Source organism: Ambystoma mexicanum, chromosome 3p, assembly GCF_040938575.1.
Source record: "Ambystoma mexicanum isolate Mex_15411 chromosome 3p, UKY_AmexF1_1, whole genome shotgun sequence".
NCBI lineage: Eukaryota > Metazoa > Chordata > Amphibia > Caudata > Ambystomatidae > Ambystoma > Ambystoma mexicanum.
Genome location: NC_090925.1, coordinates 990,057,193 through 990,076,191, shown reverse-complemented (window position 1 = coordinate 990,076,191; position 18,999 = coordinate 990,057,193). Strand labels below are relative to the sequence as shown.

The 18,999-nt window shown below is 47.0% G+C and overlaps 1 protein-coding gene across 2 annotated transcripts in view; it reads right to left on the bottom strand.

The window, feature by feature from the left end:
* The window catches only part of GGT7 (gamma-glutamyltransferase 7), a 1,549,331-nt gene extending 1,547,652 nt beyond the window's left edge, over nt 1-1,679 (bottom strand). The window contains exon 1 of one of the 2 annotated variants that reach the window (XM_069652281.1): nt 1,392-1,679. In XM_069652281.1, the coding sequence (XP_069508382.1) occupies nt 1,392-1,563 (172 nt within the window). In that variant the 5' untranslated portion in view covers nt 1,564-1,679. The remainder of the gene's footprint in view (nt 1-1,391) is intronic. The other variant, XM_069652282.1, reaches the window with a different exon arrangement.
* Between the last annotated feature and the right edge of the window lie 17,320 nt (nt 1,680-18,999).

Genomic DNA, 18,999 nt, shown 5'->3' with positions numbered 1-18,999 from the left:
CGGCGGCTGGAGAGCGTTTTTTATCTCTCTTTTTCTTGGTGCCTGCCGCGCTTGGCAGGAGAACAGTGTCCTTCTCCGACCGCCCGGATGTGCATCGCAGTGGGGAGCTTCCCCGCTCCTACCCACTGGTTTTATTTGTTGCCGTTGGCGGGAGAAGGCGTTCTCTGCTCGCCCGGAAGTGCTGTTTCAGCAGGGAGCCTTCTCGCTGTTACCCGCTGGTGTGTTTCGTTGCTGTCGGCAGGAGATGTCCCTCTTACCGCCCGAATGTTGTGGGATGTGTGGCCAGCTGATGGGCTCCCACCCACCTTTTCTTCCTTGTCTGACCCCGTTCCCGGAGCCGACAGCACGCAGCTCGAGTGGCGCCCTTTCTCGCAGCCACGGGCGCTGGTGTCCTCAGGAGGGAAAAGCTGGTTCTGGCAGGAATCCCGCTTCGTCGCCAATGTGAGATGGCCGTGGACCCACTTATCTTGCCACAGGCCAGTCACGCACTCAGGCATACACATAAGAGGCAGAGGCCGGAGATGTGGTACAACACATCATTATTATAACGAACCCTAACTGGAACTGAGCTCCCGCTCCCTTGGCGCGCTCCTCCCGTTCCCATGTGTCCATGTCCACGTGACATGGGTAAGGTGACAACACCACAATACCCAGAGATTTCTAAGTGCGTAACAGGGATTGAAACTGTGGTGCTCCGTGTCGTCTTGCTTCCAAAGAGAGCACGTTGCGGCTGAGCTATCCTCCCAAGACAATAGCTATCGACATTGAAATCAGAGTTTCATCTAACGGTTAACCATGGAATTCATAACCTCAGCATTACAACGTTTTTGAGATTGCTATGGGGGGTTGTAGCTGAGGGCATACGCAGATGTCGCGGTCAGAATTTGGTGGTAGATTATTTCAAAACACCTAGCATTTTCTACCATGCATTAAAACTTACAGTCTCTTTAGGGAGAAGTATACAAAAAAGAAAGCTCAATAGAGCATCACTGCTTGGTTTTATTGGCTTGAGGGGTCGCCTATTAAAAGAATGATTGGTATGAACATGGGTAGGTAGCAGCAGCAAACACGATGAATTATGATTACGCATGTGGTACATAGGGGCGCACCTGTACGCAAATGGCAGATGGGAATGAACGAGTATGAGTATGTAAAGTAGGTTGGTGGGTGTATTTTGGATGTCGGTGGTTCGCCATTGGACACAAATGTAAATATGGGACGGATTTAGGAGGTGCGTGTGGCGAGGATAGGTACCTGTATAAAGGATGCTAAGCGAGCAGCCAATGTCTACGAGAACATGCAAAAGATCGCTATTTCCAAACAGCATACAATAATTGCCCACTCCACGGTGGAGGTGCTTTCATTGTGGACCGCTCCCCATCTACACCCACCAGTGTCGCCTTCGACCAGGAAGGCGTCCTCCTCCTTGCGGCAGCGGAGCCCGCTATCACCACCAACCGCATCGTCCTCGGGCAACCGCGGGAAGCTGGTGATGCTCATGTAATCCACTGGCGAATAGGCGCCCAGGTTGCTCTCTTGGCCGGGGTCCTTCTCTGCCGCCATCCCGAGAATATACAGTGCACCTGTCAGGCCTCCACAAAAGCTGCGCTGCCAGAGCTAACCAGAAGCCCGGTAACCTGGGAAAAGAAGCCCAACCTGCAACAAAGTGAAGCACGAAACAGACCGCGCCCACACAAAAATGATATTATGCTACTATATTGAGGGCTATGAGGGTTAACTATACATTGGCCATCCTCATTTTCATCTTTCTCATTTCATCTTTTAGTTTTATTTACTGTTATTTTTTATTGTTTTCCCCTTCTGCACTGTTTGTCTTTCATCTACTCTCTTTTCTTTCCCCTAGTTTGTTGGTATCCTGTTGTCTTTTGCCCCACTTTTTTTATTGTTTTTTTTCTTTCAAACATCATTATTTTTCTTGCCTCGTGTTTTTTTCGTTCAACCATTTTTTTGTCCTATCGTTTTTTTTGTTTCATTGTTTTCGCCATGTTTTTGTTGTATTTTTTCCTCATTACTTTTTCACAGCATTACCCATCTGCCACCTTCCGTTTGTGCTCTTTTATCTTTGTTTGATTTCTTTTCTACTTAATTCACCCCTCTGTCCCCGCTCCTTTCTTTCCATCGTCATTTCTTTCAAATACATTTTTTGTTTTTGGCAAAAAAAAATTCTCTGTTTTGCGCCATTGTGTTTAGGTGCATTATAAATACCCAATAAATATAAAGCTTAAAGCGTAAAGCTTAAAGCGCTATATAAATTCAATAAACATAAACATAAATAAAAAATAAATGGGTATCAAGACCATGGGTTCTTGAAGAACGACTGGCTTTTATGAAGGCTTGTCACTATGCTGCCTAGGAAAAAAGAATTAACTTTAATTAACTTTGTGGTATGTATTTATTGAACTCTGCTAGAACCTCTAGGCAGCGTTGGTCCGCTAGAGCCCTCCGGAAAATATTCATACACTCTAGGAAGCTGCTGAAGTTCATTTTGATAATAAATGTATTTGTATTCATTTGAGGAACAGTGATGTCAATTTCGATCACAAATGACTTACAGTAACACATTTACAGATTGTGGATGCATTTCCACGAAGGGTGTCTATACAATAGCACAAAGATGAGAAGTGGTGAGCCAGTTTATGAAGAGTTAAAAATGTGGTACATAAACCAGGGGAAAAACAAACTGAAAATACATAAGCAAAGAGGTGACTTAGAGGAGTAACATTAACCTAAGGGGGCAAGTGCTTCAAACAGTTATTCTGGCTTTGATTGTCATGGGCAGTGGGTTTCTGTGAAAGAGAGTGTCACCAACAAGTCTTACCTCTTGTTTCTTACTCCGCTGAGATTGATAGAGGTAAGGCCTGTCCATCCCAGAAGCCACCCCAGCTAGAGAGACCAGAGAAAACACTCCAGCCGAGGTAACAATCCGGATTGGCAAGGAAAGTTCAGTGGAGGAAAACTGGATACCAGAAAAAACCTCCACAAGGCGCTCTTGACACGAGGGAATGGTGGAACTCCAGTCCAAGTGTCTACAGAAACAGCAATAGATGTAATAATAGATGTAATAATTGCAGGGAGACCAGGAACAAGGGCAGAAAATAGTGAACCAGGAAGAAACTACAGGGCAAGAGTGAGGAAAGGAGTGGACTAGAATGCAAGCTTAGAGAAATCAGAATACAGGTAAGCAAGGGAATTACACATAGGAGAAGCATCTGCTCAAAAGAACAGAATGTTGTGACGCAGCGATTTTAGCATCTGACTTCCTTTTACTTCCTGACCATCCCAATGATGGACACGTCATCGCACCTGCAACATACGCGGTGGCATATTGCAAAGGGCGTGAGTGTTTCCAGTTAGCATATCGGGTCCAGAGCAATGGTGGCTAAAGGAGAAGGAGAATGAGCATAAACGAGAGGAGGCACAGGAAGGGTATCAGACGGTGAGGTTGAGTGCAGAGGAGGATCGGAAGGAACGAGATGGTGAGTAAACTGAGATACAGACAGATATTGAGGAGTAAGACTGTTCATAGCTTTGTAGAATAAGAGAATGTACTTGAAAAGAGAATGGTTATGCATGGCGAGCCAATCAGCAGGGTGCCGGTAGGTAGAACTCGGGGAGAATATTGGTAGGTTGCAGATAGTGCGAGTAGCAAAGTTGAGTACTTTCTCTATGAGGAGGAAGGAGCAGAGAGGCAGGCTAAGGAGTAGGCTTGAGCAGTAGTCAGGTTTGCTCATCATGAGAGTGGAGATTAGAGTTTTTGTAGAGTGGTTAGTATGAAAAGGACACATTTTCAGAATGTTGTGCTGAGCAGCAGCGGCAGTGTTAGTGATTGTGATATTAGCTTTACAGACGTCCAGTGTGTTTTAGGAGGTCAGGTAAGATTCATCCATCTCGCTCGTTCTCCCACACGCACAGAGCAAAAAATATGCTCAACTCACTATTCCTGTTGCTCGCGCCGGAATGAAGCTCTTCCGGGCGAATCTTTATTCCGCCCGTGTCACGTGGCTCAGGTCTCCCCTCGCCTACCTGATTGGGTCCAGCCTGGCTACACCATATTCCTCCCAAACTTAGAATGCTTGACCAACATAACATTTCGTAACAACATCTCTTACTGGCTCTCATCTACATCCTTTCGATGGTAGATCCCTTGAAGCACACATCCGTGTAATCGGGACGATGGCTGGGGTCTCTCTCAGAGATGATACCTTGAGTGTGTTCTCTCGGGCGGTTCTGCCTTGTGGAGGTTTGCGGCCGGGGGGTCTTGTCCTTGAGTAGAAACTGGCTCTGAGTCCCTTTGCATGGATGCACTCTCATTCGCTCTTGCGGGCATCTCAGGATCTACTGGAGGATCTCCACTCGCTGTCCTTGTATCCGGGTGCTCTTTCCAGTGTCGCCTGAACCTTTCTGAAATGGGACATGTTCCACGTCACCACTTCTGTCCCTCTGGTGGCTGTTACCATGCTGTGGTTGGTGTTCTGTACTGTCCAGGGGTGTGATTCGTATGTCAGAGTCATTTTCTTCTGGGGCGCTCTGGTCCTCACCAGCACTGTATCCCCCAGCTGCAGTTCCCTGTGTTGTGCATGGCGGGCTTGACTCTCTTTCTCATTCCACCTGGCTCGCCTCTCTTCCATGAATGGTATGTCTGGGTCGGGGTTCACCCAGCTCGGGTGTTGTGGTAGTTCGGCTTGTATTGGTATTTCGAACATCAACGCTGCTGGGCTTACTCCAGTGGATGTGTGCAGGGTTTGTCATTGTGCTGGCAGGAATCTATATGCTGCCCGCAGCCATGGTCAGTTGTGGTCTTTTGCGATTCTTATGGTTTTGTATCAGACTCTGAGGAATCTTCCCTCCCTTCCTACTCACTTTGTACTTCTGTAGAGCTGTCTTGTGGATCTGTCTTATTTCTTTTTCGGATCTTCTTCTTTTCACTTCCCTTCTTATCCTTCTTCTTCTTGTGCAAATAAGAACAAGCTCCTCTGGAGGCCACATTGTGGGGTTGTAAGACACCGAGAGCGAGGATTCCCCAGGAGCAAGCCCCAAAGCAAGGAAAAAGCCTCCTGGCTGAAAAAAACCTGTGAAGGTCCAGAGCCTCGAGGAACGGTAAGTCCAGAATGGTGGGTCGGCTCTTGTCTTGGCTGTTGTGACAATCCAAGGAAACTGTAGACTGATGGTAAGCCCAAGGGGTCTCCACGAACGTGAAATGAAGGTAACTCCGAATGTCTGTGAGAAGGAGAGACAGAGTGTTAACCGCAACCAGAGAGAAAAGGGAGGGTGGATCCCCACACTTTGGGCGATAAATACGGCCACAGAAGACCGCAAGGAGAAGGAAGTAAATGGGGGAACCACAAGAGATTGGCGAGTCCTAAAGGCAGAAAGGAAACAAAAGGGAGAGGACAAGAGAGCCGGGGCAAGACCCGGAGACAGAAAGGGCAGTAAAGAGAAAACACGAGAGCCGGGGCGAGACCCAGAGACAGAAAAGGGCTGGAATGAATGGAAAGGAGAATCCCGCACAGGAACGGGAGAAAGCAACGAACCAGTAAGCGGAAAGATCCCGTGAGAGAGACGGCCCACAGAAGGAGCGCTGTACCGAGGTGGGAAGTCAAAAGAAGCCAAAATGGAACAGAGCTTCTGTTCAAAGGGAGAAAACACACACTAGCGTATAACCAACTTGGAAGAAAATTGCAACGCATCGGAGAGCCGTTCTGGTGGCAGGATATGATTGTGGTGGCCATCTTGGAAATGAACTAGACCGCTCATGTAAGAACGGCAGGAAACGTAGCAGGCAATTCAATGGTGTCTCCATCGGTTCCATAATTTCCATGAAGGATGCATGAAATTTTATTCTGGGACCCCATGAAACGTTCAGCATCACCGTTTGCTTGCGGCCAGCATGGGGTGATCTTCCTATGTTTTACACTTGGAGAGAAATTGTTTGAGTTCCTGGCTGGTGAATGGTGGTCCATTGTTGCTCTTCAGTTTCTTGGGTGACCCGTGTATGGCAAATACTTTCTCAAGAGCAGTGATGACTGACTCAGCGTTCGTGGACTTGACATGCTCCACTTCTGGGTATCAGCTGATTCCTCAACTAGGACGAGGAGGTACACCTCTCCCGCGATGGTAGAAAAGTCCATCCTCACCAACCCCACCTCGTGTGGATCCTGAGGGCGCTTGTGATGGGTTTGGGCATCGTTAGTCTCCTCGAGGACTGGTATGCCGCACAGGTTTCCACCAGTTCAGTCACACGGTACTGCATCCGCGGCATTCCACATCCTTGATTTCAAATACACTTGGGTCTTCACTATCCTTTGATGGCCTCCGTGCCCTAGTTTTAGGGCCTTTTCTTCCAGTGTCTCAGGTAGAATGATTCTGTGTCCCTTCAGCACAAGGCCGTCTTCTGATATCGTGAGCTCATGGCGGATGCCAAATAGCGCCTGTAGCTTTTCTTGGGCTGCCGTGGTGCGTTGTGCTACTGCAGCCAAGTAGTTCCTCCAGTTGCCCGATTGTATGATCTGGATGGTTCGTTTCAAACAGTTGTCTGCCTTTGTTTCATCCGCTACCCCCCTACAGTGTTAGAGCTCATGGGCGTGGCCCACATGCTCCTCTGTCTCGGCCGCATGTTCCTCTTCATGCCTGGTGGCGGGTCGCTGGTGGCGAGACGGGTAATTAGTCAGATTGTCTGCTCCAGGTCTGTACGCAACATCAATGTTAACAGCTGTAGTTGGAGCATCAATTTTTCTAGTCGAGCTGGGGGGTTTGGTGCTGATCCCCCTGAAGATCGGTATCAGTGGTTTGTGATCTGTGAACACTTTGGCCGGCTGCCCTAGTAGATACACTCTGAAGTGATGGCAGCCCTATAGGATCGCCAGTGCCTCTTTCTCAATATGGACATAGTTTTGTTCTGTCTTCGTTAGCGCTCGACTGGCAAAAGCAACTGGATACACTCTGCCATCTCTGTCCACTTGCATGAGTACTGCCACTAGGCTGGCAACTACCAGGAGTTCTGTGGCCCGGTCGGTGTTGAAAAATGCCATTTTAGGTGTGCCGGATAGCAAGTCATTTATGCGTTGGAACGCTTGCTGGTGTTGTTCTGTCCATTCCGATTGTTTCTCCTTTTTTCGTAAGATCCCTCAGCAGCGCTGCGAGGGTGGCCAGGTTGGGTATAAACCTTGCACAGTATGTGGCCATACCCATGAAACTCCTCACTTCAGACACTGACGTGGGGTCTTTCATTCCTTTGATGTCACTGACTTTGACTGGGTCCTACGACACTCCGTCGGCATTGAACACATAGCCGAAAAAGTTCAGTTTGCTTTTGTTGAATTCACATTTCTCTTCATGTAGGGTGAGGCCTGATTCTTCTAGTCGCTGGAGGACTGCAGCTATTCACCCGTGGTGTTCGCTTGTTGTGGTGCCATATACTAAGATGTCATCACTAATGTTGGTGGTTCCTGCAAGGCCATGGAGCACCCTTCTGATCTCATTCTGAAAAACCTCTGCCGTTGAGGAGATACCAAAGTTCAGCTGTTTGTATCTTCAGAGGCCCAGGTGGGATGAAAAGGTCGTTATGTACCTAGATTCTCTGGCGAGGCATAGTTTGTTATAGCCTGACCTTAGGTCGAGCTTGCTGAAGACTTTGGCTACCGTTAGGTCCACAGATCAGCTCATCGATGGTGGGGGTGACGTGGCGCTCTCGACCGATGGCTACGTTGGGCAGCCTCATATCAATGCATATTCTTACTGCATTGCATTGCCGTGGTTTCTGTGTGACAACCATCAGTGATGCCCATGGAGTGGGGCCAGATTTTTTCTCAATTATCCTGTTTTTCTAGTTTCTCCAGCTCCTTTTCGACTGCTTCTCTCATATGGAAGAGGACTCGGTGGTGTCGTTCCGCCTTGGGTTCTATCGTCGGATCAATGTGTAGTTTGATGGTCCTCCCGCGGAGGCATCCTATCCCTTGAAATATGGTGTTTTGCCAATAGGTCATCTATTTGTGATGGGTTAACGTTCAACACAAAGTGCACCAGGTGCCTTTTTATTTGTGGTGCGACAGTTTAGCAGCGTTTCCAGTCCTGCATCCACCACGTATATCCGGGCTCTGCGCGTGGCTCTGTTGTATGCTAGGTCTGATCGGAATGACCCGCTCACTGGTAGGGGCCTCTTGCACCCGTATGCATATAGTCTCACTCGCCTGTTCTGGAGCGTCAGCTTCGGGTTTAGATTGTTGTAAGTGTGGATAGGCATGATGTTCACTGTCGCACCTGTGTCACTGACCACTCTGGTGGAGTTCCCGTCTGACAGGATGGTGCATGATGGCCGTTTGTGTTGCCTTCTCTTCCGACTGGGTTTCGTTCCGTGTGACTTTATGGTGGAGATCATGTGCACCCGATGTTCCTTTCCTCTTGTTTTCTTCTGTCTTTCCTTCCCGCGTCTCTTGGGGGATGCACTTTCATCAGAGGACTCTTCCGTTCCACTACTGCTGGGCAATCTCTGGGCAATGTTGACTGCTCTGGCTTTACCTCTCCCGTTTTGTTGCCGGTTGGAGGTGTGTTGTCAGCCTGTGTCCTTCAGAGTGTTGGGGTTCAGGCATACAGCAGTATGAAGTGATTCAGCCATTTGCACTTCCGACATGGTACTCCTAATGCGGGCCATGGTTCGCCTCTATGCAGGGGCCACCACAAAACTTGCAGGTGTCATTTCGTCCTGACGGGCGTCCTGCCCTCATGTTGTTGGGGCGCCTTTCCTCTTGTTGGCCACGGACTGATGCCCCCTCTTCTTCCTTTTGCGCGTTGTCTAGTGGTATGCGCTGCATTGCTGCCTCCATGACTGCTACTTGGTAATCTGTGCGCTCTCGGTGTCTCCCCATTACAACTATGCGGTCCAGTAGGATGTTCTTCTCTGACAATACTGCCCGTCATAGTTTCTCGGACGACAGCCCATTGATGATCTGCAGACGGACCGCAAAGTCCTCGTCTGGGAACTCTCATCCAATCGCTAGTTCTGTCAGCCATGGAAGTCGTCCATGGTTTCTTTCTCCCTCTGGCGGGTCATGCAAAAATTGAATCTTTCATAGTCTGGGTTCAGTTCAGGCTTGAATTTGTTGGTCAGCACTGCTTTTGCTGAGTTGTATTCATCTGCCGTCCCTCTGTTAGGAAGTGTGTTGAACAGATGTAATGCAGCAGCACCAATGTTTAGTAGCAGGAGCATGCATTTTCTCCTCCCTTCGGTGATGTCTCTGGCCTGTAAGTAGAGCTCAAATTGTTGGAGACATATTCCCCACCTGAGGGCTGCTCCCGTGGTATAGGGGTCAAACTGTTTCATAAAAGAAGTTTGAGTGGTTTCTTGGCTCTCCGGTAGAAAAATACTGTCTCTTCTCACAGCGCTGCCACTCCTAGCTCTGGACGGGCTGGTGCCGGGGCTGGTCATGTTGGCTCACCTCGCTGTGTTGGCGTGGGCCTGCTGATCGCATGTTTTATGCCTTTTCGTTGCACGCTTCCTTTCCCTTCTGCTGTGTCAGTGGTAGCACGTGTCTCCACGTGGTCGCTGTGATTGGGATGGAGGTATGTCTTTCGCTGCCTGGGCGCACCATTGTGTCTCCCTTATGGTTGCTTGGGATCAGTGGTATAGGTAGTTTCTGGGCCTCACTGGGCCCCTCTGGTATCCCTGGTGTGTAATATGGGGCAGGCAGCAGAGCGGCTCGTGGTGTTCCTCGGCCGTTCTAGGCCTTTCTGATAATTGTGGAGTGGAATGTTGGGCAGGCAGCAGAGTGACACGTCGTTTTTTTCCTGTTTTCTGACACGCACGCTGAGTCGGAATCCTCGTCGCCAGTGTGATATTCGCCTTCCTGACCTCCGGCGTGTTTTAGGAGTTGGGTAACATTCATCTGTCTTGCTCGTTCTCCCACACGTACAGAGCAAACCATACGCTCGACTCACTATGTCTGTTGCTCACAACGGAATGAAGCTCTTCCGGGCGAATCATTATTCCGCCTGTGACACGTGGCTCAGGTCTTTCCTCGCCCACGTGATCGGGTCCAGCCTGGCTACACCACTGTGATGAATAGTTGCATTTGTAGGTTGCTATCAAAGAGGACCCCAACATTGTGAGCCTTCGGTTAGGGAGCAAGAAGGTCGGGGGGCAACGAGATAGTAGAGGGGAGGGGAGGGATCATTGGAAGCAGGACGACGGATGACTTTAGTTTTTGAAGAGTTCAGCATGAGGCAATGGAGAACCACTCAGTGACACATTGCAGTAAGACAGTTAGTAATCAGTTCCAAGATGGCTAGGGTGAAGGAGGGAAAGGAGAACAATATTTGCATGTCATCAGCAGAAAAATCGGCAAAAAGATGATTGTGGAAGCCTAAGGATGAGATAAGCCCTCCTAGGGCAGAGGTATAGAGGGTGAAGAGCAGAGGTCCAAGGACTGATTCTTGAGGGATGCCGATAGGGACAGGGGTGGGGCCAGAGCTCTGCAAGTTCAAAGAGGTTTTAAAGGATCGACCTTCCAGGTAGGAGGCAATCCAGGCAAAAACAGATTTTCCAAACCCAAGGTCCTGCAGAGTGAGGAGGAGGGAGGAGTGGTCAACAGTGCTGAAAGTAGCAGAAAGTTCAAAAATGATGAGTAAAGAAGAGAGTTTGGAGTGGTGGGCATTAGAGAGAAAGTTGGAGACATGCATGAACACAATCTCGGTTGAGGGTTTACTATGGAAGCCAGCTACAAGTGTATCGCCAAGGCCCTTATCCTCAAGGTACTTAGTGATCCGGTTATAGACCACCCATTCAAGGACTTTTGAGTAATGCGGAAGGAGAGCAACTGGGCGATAGTTTGCTGGGGCATTTAGGCCAGCAGAGGGTTTCATCAATAGGGGGAAGACAATTGCAGATTTGAAGGAGGCAGGGAAGAGTCCAGGAGAGAGAGAGAGAGATACGTCCCTATACCCCAAGCCGCGCCTTAAGATCCTCAGATCAAAGTAGGATCGCAGTAATGCCTCATAAACGTACATCTGGACTTGGAAAATCTTTCCAAGTTATCACAGCAGGTATTTGGAACAATCTGCCAGTCCACATAAGGAAAGAACCTAACTACTTAGCTTTCGTAAGTTAGTGAAAACGTATCTCTTTAGCTGACCTCGCCACTCCTCAACCCCTAAACCTTTGATTTCTAGGAACTGTCTCGTCCCATTTCTGTTAGACCTCGTGTCCATGTTTCTGCGTCCCGAAACTTGCGAGTTACCGGCGCATTGCAAATAAATAAATGAGAGAGAGAGAGAAAGAGAGAGAGAGAAAGAGAGAGAAAGAGAGAGAGAGAAAGAGAGAGAGAGAGAGAGAGAGAGCGAGAGAGAGAGAGAGAGAGAGAGAGAGAGAGAGAGAGAGAGAGAGGCTAAAGAGCCCAGAGAAATAAGGGCAGTGGCTGCTAATAATGCTTTAAACATTTGGGGAGAAAAAGGGTTGCAAGGAGCGAAAGATGGGTTGACACTATGAAGGATGGATGCTAATTCAATAGGCTTTGTAGGAGAGAAGTAGTCAAGAGTAGAAGGCACAAGGGGAGAGGTGGTGGGCAGAAGGAAGGTTGTGGATTGAGAAGAGAGCGGTGAGAATGTCAGCTATTTTAGAGATTTTAGAGAAAAAGTAGTGAGCAAAGCCATTAGCAGAAAGGGAGAAGGCCATGGATATTGACTTTGGAGCTTTGAGCAAAGATTGGAGGGTAGATGAACGTGTGTAGGGTGATTGGAAAGGGAGGAGATTAGGTTTGTGAAGTAGGAGGATTTGGCAGAGTCCAGTAGAGAGGTTCGCCAGGCCAAATATAAACCCGCGCTAAGATAACATCAAGAGGCAAAGAGGTGAAATCCACTCTATTAGGGAGAGTTCCCAATTTACATCTACAGGGAATCGTCAAAGAAGTTGGAAAATAATGATCCGGAGAGAAGAAGGAAATTGGAATACCAACATCCAATATGGTCCAGACACGCAGAATGCAAACCCCCAAGGAAACAATCAAGGTACAGGCCAAAAGCAATCTGTGGGTGTGGTGAAACGTGGTACTGCAATCCCCACAATATAGTTACCCCTGACTGCCTTGCAGTGATGTGGGTGCTGGCTGCTGAAGCAGGACACCGGGGAGGATGGCAGTGGCGGTGATGCACCTCACATCTTGTGGAGGAACAGCTGGACATCTTCCCCACAGCATGCCTGTGCTGGAGCTCGGGGAGCCGTGACAGTGGCATGATCCAGGAGGAGTTGCTGTCTTGCTGAAGGAGCCTGGCCTACCCTGATGCATTGCCTGCCTGGAAGGTGCCTGAAGAGCATGGTGTAAACTGATTGACCCAAGGGGAAGAAGGAAAGTACCCCTGCAGTACCATATCAGCCTAAAAGGTGGAAGATGCCGACTCGCCTCATAAGCCTGGGAAGTGGTTGAGGAAACTGACTGACCCAGCGGGAAGAAGGAGAGTACCCCGGCAGCAAAACCTAAGCCCAACAGTGAAAGAGCTGACCTGACAGAAAATCCTGGGAAGACTCTAAGGCAAAACCTTGCTAAGACTGTGGTAGAGATACCAGGACAGTAGCATGTCCCATGAAGATGTGAGGGGAAAAGAGAGAAAGACAGTAAAGAAGAACAATGCCAAGTCACTGAAGAGGAGAGGGGCAAAGCAAAAGAAAAGAGAAAATCCCAGAGAAAAGGACCACCAAGTAAGAAGTGCGAATACTGCATGGAGGAGTTAAGAGACAGAAGCCAGAGAGACTGACACAAACCCCTGGAGGAAGACAGTGGAAAGTCTAAACCCTGAAAGGAAGACATGGGTAGATCAAATACTAAAAGAAAGAGAACAGACCTCGGCAGGACTTTGGGCACAAAAGACCTGTGGAAGCGGAAGAGGGGCAGAAGCTAAAGGCTGAGGAAGAAAGAGAGAGAGAAAACCCCAGGATTTCAACATGAGGTTGGAGCAACATACCAAATAACCAAGAGAGGGGGGATGAATCACCTAGAAGACTAAGAAAAGGACCAAAGCACAGGACCAAGCTGATTCCTTGCCTAAGATGCTCTGCACCTGGAAGGCAAATAGAGGGACCAGTTTGAGTTCTTCGCGTAAGCCGCCCTTTTGGTTGTCTACCCTATGAAACCCCTAGGGAAGACCCCTTTGACTTTAATTTAGCAGAGGACTTCAAGTTTGATATTTTACCCTCAATGCTTTTCCCCTAGTGGAAGGACTTAAGTTTATTCTCCTCATTGCACCATTTGATTTGGCTATTCGGAAAACTCACATTTTTTTTGTAATTTTTTGATTCAGGAAACCTGTATTTTAAAATGAGGATTAGTTGTGACAGGGGAGTTTAATTTAGGGTTTTTAGTACTTTGGTAACCTTTTTACTTTATAGGTGAAGTGAACCTTAGGTTTGCGTTATTTATTCAACACTTCACTTATATTTCAACACTTCACTTGATTCCTTAATGTCTGAGGGCCCTTCAATTCGCCTTGTCGTAAACAGTCATCAAGGGAATTTTTGTAGGGTAGGTATCTGTAATTTGCTTCTGCGTCTTATGGTAAGACACGTTTGTTTTGAGGGTCTGAATTTAAGAGTGGATCCAAGGCTGAGGGTGGAAACAGGAAGGTGTGACTGTGCAAGTAGCATAGTGCTGGTCAAATGGAGTCATAAGTGCATTGTGAAATTTAGAGAAAGCACATGGAAGAGGCATGCATAGGGGAAAGAGGCAGGAGAGAGGTCCTCACATCATCAAGGCAAGAGGCAACATAGTCCTTCTCGAATTTCCTCTCTGTCCTTGAAGAGAGGAGATGAGGAGTAGAAGGCAGAGGAACTAAGATGTTGAAGTGAACAATGCTGTGATCTGATGGTGAGGGGTCAATGAGGATGACCGAGCAGGAGAGTGAATTAGAGAGAAAGACAGTTGCCACAAGAGTTGGTAGGCTGGTCATTTCAGGGAGTAAAGGGAGTGATCATATAGGAGGGAGTTAAGTTTAAAGTAGGTGGCGGTAGATGTCTTGGGTAGGTTATAGTCACCCACCATGACAATAGGGATGTCGGCAGAAAGTGACTAAAAGAGAACGGTCAGAATAGGAAAGAAGGAGGTCAGAGGACAAGGGGGTTGATAGGGAGACAAAACAGTGGGAGAAGTAGGAGGGAGAAGTTGAATAGTGGCATATTCAAAAGAGGAAGAGTTGATGCCAGACAGAGGCAGAGGAGCAGTGTTGAAGGCCTTATTGATAAGGAACCCCACATAGCCGGCCCATCCCAACCAGTCTGGGAGAGTGGGAGAATGTAGCAGAGTCAGCGTGAAGAGCTGCTACTGTAGTAGAATCATCCCGGCAGATCCAGCTTTCTGTGAGAGCAAGAAATCCAGAGACTAGATGAAAAAGGTTAGATGAGTTTGAAGATCCTGTAGAACAAAAGCATCATATTTGAGGGGTGTGGGTGAAGCGGAAGGAGGGAGATGGTGAGCCCATAGAGTAATGCAGAAGTTACATCAATTTGAGGCTGAAGGCTATGAGAGAAGGGAATTAGAAGAATGAGTATAAGGAGGAATGGAGAAAAGACGAGATGCATGAAGGGTAGAAAAATTAGGCATGTAAAGACAATCAAGAATGGGTGAAGCACCAGAGAGAGCGGGCAGAAGGTTGAGTGGAAAGAGAAGTGGTAATGGTTGTCTGAGAAGAAGCAGGTGTAAATTCTTGGTTTTGACCAAAATATAGTTAACAGGCCCAAAACAGCAATGTTCCTTGATCCTGTAGGTTAGCAGAAGCTCTGAGGTGAATGGATAATCAATGGGTAGAAGGATCCCTATGGTTAAAAGCAGACGTCAGTTAACGGGAGAGCTTTGAAGTCCTGGCTTGAGCAGAGGATCTGGTCCTATGTCCTTTATGGCCCCATCAAGCCCAAACAGGGAGAGACCCTTTGCTGCTTTTAAGCCCTTTGCTGCAGATGCTCAGGCTGGACGCCCAGGGATACTGAATCAGGGAGGCAGTGTGTCCCATGCCCTCTGGGAGCCAATCACGGTGCTCCAGATGGCAGCCACACTTGCATGCAAAGTACTTGGTGTTGTAGGCCTAGGGAGCTTTGCTTTGAAGGAAAGACAAACACAGGAGAGTGATCAGTCAAACTGGGAAGCCGGTGGCCGGCAAATGTGATGTTGGAACTACAGCGTAACATTTAGGGTGGTGAAAAAGCAATTAGGTCCAAGCACAGTGTCCGGTAGGGAATTGCCATATGCAAGAGGAACACAGTTACAAGAGAGCCCATATGCAGGGAAACAGTATGACCATGTTGGGGGTGGGTGATAAGATAATAAGTCAAAACGCGCTTACCATGAAGAAATGTGATTAGCAAATAAGTATAAGTATCCTGTTGGAAAGGAACCTTAGGTCAGATATATATCAGCATATGGGCTCTCTTGTAACTGTGTTCTTCTTGCATATGGCAATGCCTGTAGTTCCAACCTCACATTTGCCGGCCACCGGCTTCACAGTTTGACTGATCACTCTCCTGTGTTTGTTTATATTCTTTTCTTCTGCATTCTTCTTTTTGAGCTCCACTTTTTTGCTTTATATATGCTGGTGCTTAATCTGCATGGGGGATGGCAGTGGTGCTTGAGGCACATACAGTACACGTTATTCATGTTGATGTAGAATCACACATACCCATGTTCATGAGTACTTATCCTAATTTTGTCCTTCCTGCTGTGTGCCCATATTGGTCCGCAACTGCTGTCCTTCCCTCCCTACCTGACATGTTATGCTTTATATTCATTTATTTTATGTTGGACAATGTTATCATTTCCTCGCATTTTTCGAACATATGTAATTTTGTTTTGAACTTATATTTGTGATTCATGTTGATGTATATTATTATTTATTGTTATGCCTTACATATGTTTTTTCTGGTATTTGATTTTGGTTCAATTACTCAACCTTGAAGACGACCTGAGTGTCGAAACACGTGTCGGCTGTTTCTTATCTGATTAAAATACCATACTTTGATTGCAGCTGTTTATTTCAATGGTGTAAAGCGCAATTCCACCCCTCTCTTCACTTAATTATTACCTCTAGGAACCAATCACAGTACTTCAAATGGCTAACAGTCTTGCAGGCAGACAAATGGGTGTTGTAGGCCCAGCGAGCGTCATTTTGCAGGCAAGACACTCACATGGCGTGCAGGGTTCTCTGGCAAAACAAGATGTATCCAATAAATATGTTTGTGTAATGAAAAATAACCTCCAGACAATCACTAGACTACGCAAACCCCCTATACCTCGGAATCCATGCGTACCAACTAAATAAACTCCAAAGGGCACAAAACGCGGCAGCCAAATTGCTACTTGCGCTCGGCCCAAGAGACCACATCTCCACAGCCCTTAAGATGCTGCACTGGCTTCCAGTAGCCCGAAGGGTGACTTTCAAAACCTTATGCATATCCCATCGAGCTCTGCATAAAACCGGACCTCAATATCTTCAAGACAAGCTAAAACCCTATCACCCCCCACACACCCTAAGATCAAGCTCAGCCGGCCCCCTAGTCATACCGAAGACAAACTCAGTCAGGTTAGGTGGATCATCATTTCTCTGCCTTAGCCCCCACGCTATGGAACTCACTCCCACCCCACATCTGCCTAACTGAGGATTTAGCATCTTTCCACAAACTGCTGAAAACCTGGTTCTTCCCCTAAACCAACCCGTACCAAACTAATCCAAACAAACTAACAGCAACTCAATGACACCAATCCAACAAACTACCTGATACACATACCAAAATCCGCCGCTCACTCTACATCATTCTAAGTAAACACTGCTGGTTACACACCCCAGCCAGGCGTTCTCCTCAGGCCTAATGCAGCCACATCTGTTCTGGATAAATCCTGCCAGAACTAACACATACTCCTGATCTCTCAACCACCACACCTACCGCTAAGAAGCAGCTATTACACGAATACCGCACGAGCTGCACACATACCCGGTGATCACACGCACCTTTTGACTCTCTCTACTCTCTCTACTGATCCGAACTTCGATTCCCAAGGGCGTTCAACCTACCAGCGCCTTCAGACCATACCAATGGTATATAAGGCACTATATAAATGCAAAATAACATAACATAACATAACTTGTGTCTCAGAGAGCTAATCACAGTTTTCCATATTGCAGGCCCAGTGAGCTTAGTTTTGTAGACAGGATCCCCAGAAGGTACACAAGGTCCTCTGGCAAAGCATGATGTGGCCAAGAAAGAATAAATATATAGTCATCTGAACCTGGACTAGAAAGACAAATACCATAGCAAAACCATCCTGGATGCGACAAAGCAAGCAGGAAGATTTCAGGACCAAGTTATGTTAAGTACTATGCTTTGTACTGAGTGAATCCCCACTGTAGTTTTTTCAAAGCACTGATCCTTGTCTGTGACATATTTTCCCTCACCTGGAGAAGCCATAGCTTTGTCTGCTGGGAAGGAGAGCAAGAGTGAAGTAAGATGAAGAGTAAGATGGACAGAAAGTGGGGTAGGAGGTTGCAGGTGCATGGAGGGTTTCAGGCAGGAGAGACATGCTTTGTATTTGTATGAATGGCTGTTAGTCCACTATGCATGTAATGTAATCTAAGTGATCTTGTATAGTGTCTTTCTGCCACTTATTGTGACCCCAGTGTGCGTGTCTCTGTAAGAAAAGAGGTGGCTTGTGTGAATGGTCAGCAATGCGCAGTGGACAACTGTTTGATGATTGTTCAAAACATGCCATTTTATTACGCCACAAATAATATTAAATGTCTCACTATCCCTACTCTGCTGAGGATTTCCCTACCTAACCAAACTAAGGGGAAACACTCTAACACAGGATGTCTGGCCCTCACACTTAAACATTAAATTAAAAAGAAACCTATCTTGCAATTCAGTCAACATAAACAATGATATTCACAGTTTCTTAATAACCTATTCAGTAACCTGGGTGGACTCCCTTCCCCAGGATTCAAGGTTAATTCAACTCTACTGTTCATCAAAAGAAAAGAAGGAAATCCACATAGATAGAAAAGTCTTAATTCAGTTCTTGAAATTCCAATGGTAAGATAAGGTTTTGTTAACCAAAGTTTCAACAACAATAGAGTTATTCTGGTTGGTGAAATAAAGACTTTCCACTTCTTCAGAATAGCATCAATGTTATCCGCAGCCACAATGCTTTTGCACCACTTTCAGTTATTCAAGAAGACTTGATGCAGTTCAAAAGAAATACAACTTCTAGAATGTTAGTGAAACATAAGTCTTGGTTAACTGGAATTATTCTTCTAGTCAGTGTTAGGCTTCACAATAGGTATATTTGTCAGCATGACTTCACAGTGCTGCTACTACTTCTACTTCACCAACTCTGCTTCTACTAGAGTTTACCATGAGGACATTCTCCCCTGCCTCATTTCCTTCTACTTTACTTGTACCACTGAAGTTGTGCATCCACTGACAATCAGCTATACCACCACCGCTTCAGGACTTTGTAATACCACCACAACTTCAGTGATTTATGACTCAAGGCAGGTTCTGACAAGATTCACTTTAACGTACTTCAACACCTTCAAATAGGCAAGGCACTCTTCCTTTAAAAATTGCTCTTCAAAGGGGTCAACCTCTTTGCCTCTCTTGTCTGTTTGCCACAATAAAAACCCAAGTTTGCCTTTATGACCCACTTCTCTCTTTCTCTGACAGTTTTTGGCAGTATAGGTTGTGTCAACATCTAATAATCTTTATCAGCAGCAAGCCCCCCTTCCCCAACTTTGCCTTCACCTCTCTGCCAACTGTTAGCAACAGTAATTACCCAGAAGCCTTGGTGCCACTCTCTTGGCTTCAGGTAATGCTTGCACAATGGTATCTTAAGCAAGGTTGTACTTCTGTTGGGCTCACATCATTGATTAGATGGCTTTCTTGCTCTGACAATGGCTGCTTTCAGTCTTAATAGGGCATATGTGTTACACTTCGGGCTTCCCTGCGGGCCTCCTTGCAGA